Source organism: Gopherus flavomarginatus, chromosome 17 (assembly GCF_025201925.1).
Source record: "Gopherus flavomarginatus isolate rGopFla2 chromosome 17, rGopFla2.mat.asm, whole genome shotgun sequence".
In the NCBI taxonomy this organism is placed as follows: domain Eukaryota; kingdom Metazoa; phylum Chordata; order Testudines; family Testudinidae; genus Gopherus; species Gopherus flavomarginatus.
The window spans coordinates 3,519,106-3,531,316 of NC_066633.1; the positions used below are offsets into that span (position 1 = coordinate 3,519,106).

Consider the following 12,211-nt stretch of genomic DNA (forward strand, 5'->3'; position numbering starts at 1 on the left):
GGCCTTATATACAACAAGTGAATACTCTTCCATGCTTCGCCTTGTCATTCACTTGTTTGAAGCATAATTGTTGCGTGCTGACCAAAATGCAGGCTGGTGTTGCAGCTCATAGAGAAGTGGCAGTGTAACATTTTCAAGATTTTTTCCCATAGGACCTGCGTGGAGCATTTTGAAAAATTTCTTCAAAAATTTCAGACTGAAAAAGAAGTACGTTCTATTTCACTCAAAGTATAGTCTAGTGTCCTGTGATGTCCATTTAATAGAGTACCAGACATTCATATGGAGGGCGCTTGTCTTCGTTGCAGAGATGATTGGCATCACAGTGATACTGAAATACCTTGCTCTGTCCCAATTTGTTGTGGAAAGGTGGATTCTCTTTGCTGATAATGTTGAGTTTTCTGCTGCAATTTTCAGCAGGATGATCGTAGACTGTGACTAATTTTTCAATAGAGGGAAGTCCTATTTCATTTTTGTAGTCGTCGTTGGATGTGTGAGTGCATTTTCCTGGTTAATGATGATTCTTGACTGTGAATCATTTAGCAGCAGGAACTAGAAGAGCAAACACCTACCTCCATCTACCCTCTCTCCCAGCATTAGCCGATCACTTACTCAGTTAATCCGCACCAGTCCAGATCCTCAGATCAAAATAAAAATGTATAACTGTAGCTTGGCTGCTGTGGTGAAGGTCTGCTATCCAGATTGGATAGATAACTACCTACATGACACACACGTAATTTGTCCACAACATTGAAATAACAGGACTTTTGGCTGTGGGGCTTTGGAGCCTATAAAGAAGCAATGTTTTGAGTCCTGACACACAGGGAGGTGAGCATTGTAGCTGTTTGCCTAGATCATTAATATTCATGTAATTTTGATGTACAGAATATCCATCTTTTAGATATTCTGCACTAACATGGCACAGTTGTTCCAATCGCATTGCAATAAACAGAGATAGGAGGAATCTGGAGAACGTCAACCAGTGTGCAAGCCTCCGAACACCATGCATCCACCCTTACTCATCACCAGCATATTTCAAGCGTTCCTAGTAAGAATAACTCGACATGGGAGAAGTCATTTGTATTCACCCTGCATAGTTCAGTGCTAGGCCTGCCTGCCAGCTAGTTTCAAGAGAGGGGTCGGCCTTTGTTGTGGGCGAGACCCCAGAATCCATTTCACACAGAACTCCAAATAGCCAAGAGTCAGAAATAGCTTTGGTCACTGCCTGGCTGTATTCATGAAGCAAAATTTCAGGGGGAGAAAAAGTTCAGAATGTTGCTAGGCTGAGTCACTTTAAAGTCACTAAACGAAAGGAAGTGGTAGCATAACTAAAAACATCTGTTCTCACCCCTAGGGATTCCAAGGGAGTAGCCTCCCAAATTGGGGATTGTTATCAGCAAGAGTGGCATATATCAAACTTCTAGAATTGGCACATTCAAAATGATGCCCCTACCCCTGAAGTGTTTCATTCCTCTTCTGGGATAAGTCAAAGGCATTATTATAGCTTAATGCAGGTTACTTTGGATGATCAGTGTTTGCTGCAAGAACAATAATTTCCAATTACCATAGCTTGGTGAGAGACTATTCATGTCCATTGGAAAGTGACTATTCCCTCAGGGCAGAAGCCAATCCGAGTAAGTTTCCCATTCATTGCACTGGGTAACTCATGCATGCTCACTGCTTGTCTTTGTGATATCTCTTCACTCCTCAGTAGTCTGCGATGTGACTCCTCCATTCATCCCGTATATAGCCAGGTAGGCAGGAAGGAGTGAGTTATGTATGATTCTGTGCTCTCTGGCGTTTGCCAGCATTTCAGTTTATTAAAGTTATTTCAGTGCCTCTTTTTGGAATTAAATATCTCTTCATTTTGACTTTACTCTTTGCATCCGAATCTGCCAGCTGGTCATCACTCATGCTATTATGAACAACCATGGAAATGTCCAACTTGTAAATTTCATAAAATTATGTAAGAAATGTCTGGATACAGCGAATCCTGAGCCTCGTATGTATATATGATTTGTCAACAATCAAGTATTATTAAATTTTATGGGACTTCATTAAAAGAGCTATTGCATGAGCACTGTAGAACATCAGAAGAGACTTCACCAATAAACCCAAAAAACTTCAAGCTTTGGAATGTAATAAATTTTAAGAGACTTCCTTCCTTTCATTATTTACTTTTACTTCACGTTTATAACAGTAAAGAGTTGTGTTTTATTAGTTCAAAATTCTTGATTCAGTTTTCCGTAGGTCTGTTTAAAAGCTACAATTTCTCTTAGAGGATGTTTGGAGCATTGCAGAGGAAGTGCTGCTAGCAAATTCAATTAACTGGCATGACACAAATAATGTACATGGTATATTTTTTTTTCACAACTGCTATATAAACACAGCTGAGTTGAATATGTTTGGTAACAAAGACTTAACTTGAATCATTTTGCTTTGTGTAGTTAATGTTTGGAATCAGTGTTCCTGTCTTATTCCTCATTTGTATTCCTCCTTGTTTCATTATTTTAGTTATCTAGATAATTAATTGTTCTCCTCTAGGTCTTTTCCTTTCCTTTAAACTGTTTAATATTAGGATCTGACCACTAGAGAGCAGCTGTTTTTCTTTGCAAGAAGTGAATTTATGTCTGTTCTTTCATGCATCCTGTGTTTGGAACTGTAAGTGGATCAAGTTGTTCATCACAGCAGGGAGACTGTGAAGCTGATCTATTATACACACTTTCTTCGGTGGGGGGGAGGGGGGAGAAAGAAGGGGGAGATTCTGGTGAGTCTGTCTCTCCACTGGGCTCACTCCACATGGATGCATTTGTGATCTGTTGGGGGCTATGGCAGGCTATGTTAGCTGAGGAACTAAAAATATCGCTAACAGTTCCACAGTCATGAATGGCTGTTAAGGTAAACCATGCTTTCAGTTTTGCAAGGTAATGTGAGCACTGAGCACTTCATTAACTCTTGAATATACGCAAAATTTACTTTGGTGAATTAAATCCATTTGCATTCTGCAGAGATGAGTAACATTTACTTTGATGTGTTCACTGGCATGCTGTTCATGCAATAGAAAATTTTAATAGTCAGCTTGTTTTTCTGAACAACTCTTTTTGCTACATTGAAAAAAGAATCCCTTAAGTCCTGTGATTTTGCTGGAGACTTTTTCTGAGACCCATACGGGTCTCACAGTAATGACATTGCTGCCCAAACTGTGGTCTTTCCATAGTTCAGAGTGAGTTATTTGTTACCATTTCAGTCCTGGTATCTGAGTGAAAATGGGCTATTGTGAAATGTCTCTCCAGTGAATGTGCATGTTACACAGGTTGGATAACCTTCGATAGTTCCAGTAGAATCAGATTAAACACCTAACACAGAATGTCAGTGCTTTGCTCTGGCTTGACTCGACTGTATCTTCTAGCTATCAGACTTCCTCAATTGCCCAGGTCAGCTCCTTTGAAAATCAAGGTGCAAACATCTGCATTAGTAGGTAAATGTTTGAAATGCTAATGTCTGTCTCTGCTCAACTTTGTGTTTTGTGATATTGCTGCATGTTGCTAATGATATGAAAGTGACAGCACTTTGAATAGCAATATTACTTTTAAAATTGTCAATATTAAGAAAGGAGGTTTATTAAGAACTGTGATTATCTTCCAGTTGCATTTGCTACTGGCATGTTTCCTACATACCTCTCTATGAGATACAGCAGTGGCTGAGGAAGTCAGTTTTTCTGTTTTTATATGCTTCATACAGCCCCTATTGATTTATTTTTAAGTATTTCAAATGATAAGAGTGTCACATTGGAGTCTTAGTTGTAGACATCAGAGCTTCGTATTATAAAATATAATGACTTTAGTACAAGAAATAAAAATATAAAGTTTAATCTTTCATTGTGCAATGTTTATTAGATTAAGGCCATTGGTTTGTGATGCCTTGTATATTGCACCAAGGCGATCTTACTCATGGTATGTATTTATGAGTGCTTGAAATTGGCTTCTGATTATTTTTGGCTGTCTGTAAATAATTTTTTGCATAGTCTTCATATCCCATTTATTAGCAAGCTTTCACAATTAGATGCTCTTACACTTTACTGTTTGTTTCTCCACTTCATGGGAACTGAAACACGTTTTTTGAGATATCATAGCAACACTAACTTCTGTTTCTCAATTGCAAATCCATTTTTGAAAGGTAACTTCCATTTATATTTTCTTTTTTTCTGTTTGCAAGAGAATGTTTCTTTATTCATGTTGACAACTGAAAAGCATTGGACCTAATTAAAAGAATTTCCACTAGCACCTTTACTGAACCATTTCATTATGCTGCATTGCACAGATTGCATTTTGAAACATGGTGATAGTTTCAATCTGACCTTTAAACCTGAACTGCCAGAAGTATAAAAATCTTCTTTAAAAACACTCCCAGGATAGGCTGTATGTATGTGTGGCTGTTTGGTTAGATATAATCTTTGTATTGAGCGGTCACCATCTTATTATAAAAAAGAAAAAGCATTACCATCTCTTTAGGCAGAATACCAATCGCAGTTCAGTTTATTCAGTCTACTTTATTTTATGTATTAATTTATTCTAGAGTAAACAAAGGAGTAGCTTTACTTTTCTTCACTCATCAGTCTCTCTAAATATATTTTTTTAATGCTTTGTTATTTAACCTACATTATTTTATATTAGTGTAAAAAGTGGTTATTGTGGTAGACTTGATTGAAATGAGTAAATATGTGAATCCATCAAATAAGCACTCTGTAGTACCATGTTAAATTTAATTTTAAAGGAGGTGCAAAACTCTCCTCTTATACATACCACACAGGAATGGGTTTATTAATTTTTTTACCCGGGTCTTTATCAGTAAATAGTTAACACCTTCTGTCTGAGGAGCTCGGTCATTTAGAAATGCTAATTTATTAAGCCTCACAACCCCCAGTGAGGTCTGTCGTTATTCTTCTGCTTTCATAAATGAGGAACCGAAGATGCAGAGAGGTTATGACTTACCTTAAGCCACATTAAAAGCCTGTCAGAAAGCCAGGATTAGAATCTAGATCTTTTGACTGCCATTCTTGTACTTTAGCATCAAGCGCATTTTTCCCCAAGTTTACGCTAATAAAAAACACAGTAACAATTTTCTGGGTTGATGATGAGATACTTTCAAGATGTAGCTGCAGTGCAATCTTTTAAGAGAGAAATAAATTAAAATAACCTATTTTTATGCTAACATAGAGAGCGAAAGTCAAGAAAATAAAAGTTACAGCAGTCAAACATGAGTGAGTTACAGATGAAAATAATAATTTTGCTTTTTTGTATCCTGTTCAGACTTGAAAATCTGATGGAGCTGTTATTACATTTGGCCTAGTGAGAGCGAGCTTTTTCAGAGAATTATGGTTTCAATTAAAGGAAATGAGCCGTAGATTATGGACATGATAGACCCCTAAAACTGTTATGGTCTGTCATGTTAGTATGTGCTTAGAGGCTCATTAATGCATGGATCGTTGACATAAACTATAGCATTTGGATTTATAAGCAATGCTGGACACTTCCTTAATTCTCCATCTTATAGGTTGTAATAGTAATGTTAGTCCTCTTATGACAGAATCATTGTAGTGCTTCAGAAAATATTAAAAATAAATATACAGAAATCTCTCTTTGTAACTGTAAATTTGTAAACTCGACACGAGGAAGTTAAACATATTAGCATGGGTTCCATTTCCTGCAGTCCATATTGTAGCATGTACCAGTGAAAAAGACATTACCTTGTTAGATTTTGAGAAGGATAAAGAAAAATTAGAAAGAGACAATAAACAGGATTACACAGAGACAATGCATATATTGTGTTTCTAGTGCTCTTAAAAATCCTCAGACTTCTTTATGGTTCCTGGCTTTTCTGTGGGTGTGCCTAGCCAAAAGCCTGTCTTTTGAGCAGCAGTACACACTGGTAGCAAAAGTATTAAGACAGAGATCCTTTGGTAGAGTTTCAGAGACATAGAGCAGGCTGGGAGACAGAGCTATGATACCTGGAAAGAAACATTGAGATCTTCAAGGTAAATTGGGAAATCATATCTATCAGGTCATATCATGTGAGCTGATGGGCTATTTGAGAAGGTATGGCCAGTCATACCTACTCAAGCAGGCAGGAGAATCTCAACACTAAAAATAACCTGGAGAGGAATTGGTTCGTGGCTGAGATTTCATTAGTGATTCTTGCACAGAATGCAGCAAGCAGTATTGTCCCAATAAGTGTCTCAAGATGGCACCTAAAGCTGAAGCAAAAGAAGGCTTTGATGTTTAGGTTTACGTGATATAGCTATTTCTGTTACATTTATCAGTATGAATTTCTTGCAGCCATTCATTTTCTTCTGTAAATCAAGAGGACTGTTGGTTTCCTGTACCTGTTTTACCTCTGAAATCTACCCTCCATCCCATCTGTGGGACATTTTTCTGTGTTAAGCTGTGGCATTCTGTGTCATGTAAGGCAAATGAAGCAGTAGCTGAGTCTCTTTCAGGAGTATGTGGTATTAGTACTCCTATATCTTCTGTCTTTTCACCAATTTCACTTCTGTGACATCTGTTTCAAAGGGCTTGTCTTCCCTACAGCTGCTGGTCAATTGAAGCTACACAATTTGAGTTATGTTAGTAGCATAACTCAAGTTGACGTCGCTTAGATCTACTTACTGCGGGTCTACACTACGCTATGTCGATGGGAGATGCGTTGCCACTGACATTGCTTCCGGCTCTCGTTGAGGTGGAGTGCAGAAATCGATGGGAGAGTGCTCTACCATCAATTGAGCGGGTCTCCACTAGACCCGCTAAATCAGGGGTCAGCAACCTTTCAGAAGTGCTGTACCGAGTCTTCATTTATTCACTCTAATTTAAAGTTTCACGTGCCAGTAATACATTTTAACATTTTTAGAAGATCTCTTTCTATAAGTCTATAATATATAACTAAACTGTTGTATGTAAAGTAAATAAGGTTTTTAAAATGTTTAAGAAGCTTCATTTAAAATTAAGTTTAAATGCAGAGCCCCCCAGATTGGTGGTCAGGACCCAGGCAGTGTGAGTGCCACTGAAAATCAGCTCACGGGCCGCCTTTGGCACTCCTGCCATAGGTTGCCTACCCCTGTGCTAAATCAATGCCACTGCATCGTTTGCAGCAGCACTGATTTAGCTGTATGGTGAAGACAAGGCCAAAGAGGGAACTTATCCTGTCCCAGCATCTTCAACACCAAAAATTGCTGCTGATGAAACTATTTGTTAATGATTTGGTTGTAGTCATTGCAGCTCAGACACAGCAAGTTAAACATTAATGTGTGAAGAGGGTTTTTTTAGTCTTAATTCTCTGCTTGTGTTTGAGAAGCAAAAATGCTGTCAGTAACAAAAGTATGTAGATATACAACCTTACTTCAGAAGTTATTGAGCTGCAAGCACTAAAAAGAAAAGACATCAAACTAGGTCACAACCTATTTATGTATGAGAAATTCTGAAGTACAGGAAATGGTAATGGGTAATTCTTCAAAACTGCAGCCCTTGGACTATGGAGAGAAGGCCAAAGAATATTCGGGTAACCTGAATGCTTCGATAATTTTTAAATTTGCTTATGTAAGAGGATATACAGTTGATATTTGCTTAGTTACTATCAGTGAGTATTTCTTTGTGTAAATGGTAATGAGACCATTAGGACTATGTTCACCTGAAGTGCAGCTCTGTGAATCTGAGGTAATTAAACACCTCCAGTATGAAAGAGAAAGGGCAGTGAAGGTTAAATGAGGAATAATCTGACGCACAGGTGGTGTAGAGCCTTTGAGAAGCAGGAAGAAAAGAGCCTCAGTTGATATCGACCATTTCAAAGAATGGAAATGTCACCATTGTCATTGGGAGATGCTGTTGTCATTTTTATAGGTTTTCTTTTTACTTGGATAAAAACATGTCATTTAGAATTTCAGTTCAAGCTTTTAAAATACATTAAGGGATATGAGTATGGTGACTCAGTCTTGATATCCTCAATCTTTTATTTCATATTTTTATTATGTAATCAGGATTGGGAACCTATTGTGGTAGGCATTCTACATGCATGCAGAATTTATTCCGTACATATTTTAGCTTTTTTTAGAATAAACTTATATAAAGCTGCATGTCTATCCCAAAATGTTTATAAACCACTAATAAAATATTTGTGGAATTTCATTTATATTGCAGGCATTAGTATTAAACTTTTTTTCAGTACCATTCACAAAAGGAAAAGATCTTTAATAGTCTTATACTTAAACTCCAGCAAGAAAACACAGCTCTTTGGGCCTGCTTATGATTTCTTGTTCCTGCACTAATTAACTAATGACCTTCTTGTCAAATGTTTTTCTGTACTTGTTTTTATAGAATTACTCTGGGCAGGCAAAGGGACCATGTTAACAATCCTATATTGAATAAAAAGAGCATCTAAACTGTGATATGTATTGTAATCATGTCTGGCCAAAATAACAGGGAAGATGTATCTTGTGTAATGCCTCATCAAACATTGTGCATGATGTTTACAAATCCTAATTCCTTCTCATCTCAAGGTATGATGCTTCCTTAATCTGACTTTAATTGCAGCTAAATATCACCTGTGCACGTTTGCCTCCTACATCGGCATTTTAACTTCCTTAGGGTTGAAATGTTAGAGTTAAAAACTAGAGTTGGTTGGAAATTTTCCAATGAAACAATTTCATCGAAAAATGCCAATTTATGGAACCCCAAATGTTTTGCAAAAACACTTCAGATTCCACAGATTTTTATCAAATCACAAGCAGGGTTCCAATAGAACCTTGTCTGGAGCTGGCCGGCTGCTGGGGAGCCTTCCAGGCTTCCAAGATCCATGGCTTCTGCGCAGATCCACCATGTAGGCTTCCTGCCCTTGTAGGCTCCCTGCCACGAGAGCTGGGAGTGTGGAAGCCCTGGCTCAAACTATGGCTCTCAAGGTCTAGATTCATGGCATCATAGTAGGGAGCCTGGAAGCAACATGAAATGTAAATACATCACGTCAGTTTCACTTAGGCGCTCCTTTTTTTTTTTTTTTTTTTTTTTTTTTTTTAACTCTCTAGTTTCCCGCAAACTGGAAATGATGAATTTCAGCCAGGTCTAATTGAAATGCGTGTTCTTTTGTGACAATGACATGCTTACACCCTGAAGAAGACTAGCTCCTAGAGCATGTGGTGGTTGTAGGAGGCGCAGTGATATCTGCCGTGAGTCATTAGGGACTTCTCCTTTTGGAAATTTCAAAATAACATTTCAGCAGAATGCAGAGGCTCTTACAGATGCTATAATGAAGCAAGAGGAACTGTCAGTCCATTCATCTGTGTGCATGTTTATGGGGACAATAAATATAAAAATAAATATTACCAAAAATCTACACACCTCTCTCTTCCTATCAGCTCGTTAGTTAGAAGAAACTAATTACAACTGTCCTCCATTGTTTTGTGAATTCCAGAACTAAAATAATTGCACAGGCTTTCACTCACCTTTGCAGAAAGCCTGCCGAACAGTCAGTGGGGTCACTGGATGATCAAATTGCTAAGGCAGCACTCATGGAAGATAAGGCCATCGTGGAGAAGCTAAATGAATTATTTGCATTGATCACTGCAGTGATCCCCACACCTAAGCCATTCTTTTTAGATGACAAATCCTGAGGAGCTTTCTCAGATCGAGATGTCAATAGGGACGAGGTTTTGGAGTAAATTGATAAATTAAACAGCGATAAATCACCAGGACCATATGATATTCACTCAAAAGTTCTGAAGGAAGTGAAATATGAAATTCCGGAACTATTGACTGTGGTATGAAAGGTGTTGATTACATCAGCTTCTGTACAAGATGACTGGAGGGTAGCTAATGTAACACCTATTTTAAAAAAAGTTTCAGAGGCGATCTGGCAATTGCAGGATGATAAGGCCAACTTCAGTCCCAGGAAATTGGTTAGTAAAAAGCAAAATTATCAGGCGCACAGATAAAAACAACACAGCTTTTGTAAAGCAAAATCGTGCCTTACCAATCTGCTAGAATTCTTTGAGGGAGTCAACAAGCATGTGGACCAGGGGGATTCAGTTGGTATAGAGTACTTGGACTTTGAGAAAGCCTTTGACAGTGTCCCTCATCAAAGGCTCTTAAGCAAACTAAGCAGCCGTGGGATAAGGGGGCAGGTCTTGTCATGAATCAGTAACCGGTTAAAAGATAGGAAACAAAAGGTAGGAATAAATCGTAAGTTTTCACAACAGAGAAAGGTAAATGGTGGGGTCCCGCCAAGGATTTGTACTAGGACAAGTGCTGTTCAGCATATTCATATATGATCTGGGAAAAGGGGTGAGCAGAGAGGTGTCAGAGTTTGCAGATAGTTCAGTCCAAAGCTGACTACAAAGAATTACAATGGGATCTCACTGGACTGAGTGACAAAATGGCAGATTAAATTCAATGTTGAAAAGTTCAAAGTAATGTACATGGGAAAAAATGATCCCAGGTAGACATACAGAATGATGAGGTCTAAATTAGCTGCTACCACTCAAGAACAAGATCTTGGAGTTGTCATAGATAGTTCTCTGAAAACCTCCATTCAATTTGCAGCAGCAGTCAAAAAGGCTTACCGAATGTTAGGAACCATTAGGAAAGGATAGATAATAAACCAGAATATATCATAATGCCACTATACAAATCCATGGTACGCCCACACCATGAAAAGTGCATGCAGTTCTGGTCATCTCATCTTGAAAAAGATATATTAGAATTTGAAAAGGTGCAGAGAAGGACACCCCCAATCATTTTGGTTATGGAACAACTTCCATATGGGGAGAGATTAAAAAGACTCAGTGGAAATGTTCAGTTTAGAAAAGAGATTAGCATATAACCCATTAGCTGAGTTCTTTAAAATCAAGAGTGATATGGAGAAAGTGAATAGGAAAATGTTTATCCCTTCCCAGAACCCAAGAACTAGGGTCACCCAATGACATTAACAGGCAGCGGTTTTAAAACTGAACAAAAAGGAAGTATTTCTTCACACAATGCACAGTCAACATTTCGAACTTGTTGCCATGGGATGTTGTGAAGGCTGAAAGTAGAAGTGGGTTCAAAGAAGAATGAGAGAAATCATGGCGAATAGGTCCATCAATGGCTATTAGTCAAGATGCATAGGGATGCAACTCAATGCTCAAAGTGTCCCTAAACCTGCAGCTGCCACAGGCAGGGACTGGGTGACAGGATGGATCACCTGATAAGTTTCCTTGTTCTGTTGATTCCCTCTGAAGCATCTGTCACTGGCTGCTGTCAGAGACAGGATACTGGTCTCAGTGGGACATTGGTCTGACCCATTATGGCTGTTGTTATATGCTGAAACTAAGGGAATGAAGTTCATTGGTGGGTCCAGAGGGGGAATATGTGCAACTGTACAGACTACCTTGAAAGAACACCAAAATCCTTATAGCTTTAAACATTTAACAATAGATGAAAATAAGGTAGGCTTTAAAAAACATGTCCTTATCTTCCTGTAGTCCTGCCTGCAGGCTTCCAAGCAGAATGTGATCGTCTGCTATTGGGCCAAAACAAGTACCTGAAATGCAATTCCCTTAGGAACTGAAAACTCCAGGATTGTACTCTGTGTCTTTCCTCCTCACAGGTGCAGCAGATGCTGAGACACTTCGTGAAACTTCTTTGGCTAGTTCCCAGTTCAGTAAGTTATTTGTTTCTGCTCTGAGAGTGATCTAGGACTGTTGTGTACTTACAGGTTTCTGCACTTAAGAACAGATTAAAGAAAGTCTCCACAACTACTGGGGATGGTGTGGCAAGAGCATTCCTAAAAGCCCAGGCCTCTTTCTTTGGGAGCTACAGAAATGCACTGAAAATTGAACCCGTAAGTAGGACATCAATATGTTAACACAAATGCAGATGTGTAGCGGTGGTGGAAATTGCCCATAAGCTGTTCGTATGCATAAGGAATGGAGTGGTGAATAATACTAAGGATACTATAAGAGCTGTCAAGTGATTAAAAATTAATTACGATTAATCGCACAATTAATTGCACTGTTGTTAATAGAATACCATTTAAATACTTTTGGATGTTTTGGCACCTTAGAGACTAACAGACGTTTTGGAGCATGAGCTTTCGTGGGTGAATACCCACTTCATCAGATGACATACATCTGACGAAGTGAGTATTCACCCACGAAAGCTCATGCTCCAAAACGTCTGTTAGTCTATAAGGTGCC

The 12,211-nt window shown here is 38.4% G+C and overlaps 1 protein-coding gene across 9 annotated transcripts in view; it reads left to right on the forward strand.

The window, feature by feature from the left end:
- Positions 1-12,211, forward strand: part of DENND1A (DENN domain containing 1A) — a 353,469-nt gene that overhangs the window by 224,158 nt on the left and 117,100 nt on the right. For all 9 annotated transcript variants that reach the window (XM_050926228.1, XM_050926231.1, XM_050926229.1 and 6 more), the window contains one exon: positions 11,731-11,856. In XM_050926228.1, the coding sequence (XP_050782185.1) occupies positions 11,731-11,856 (126 nt within the window). The remainder of the gene's footprint in view (positions 1-11,730; positions 11,857-12,211) is intronic.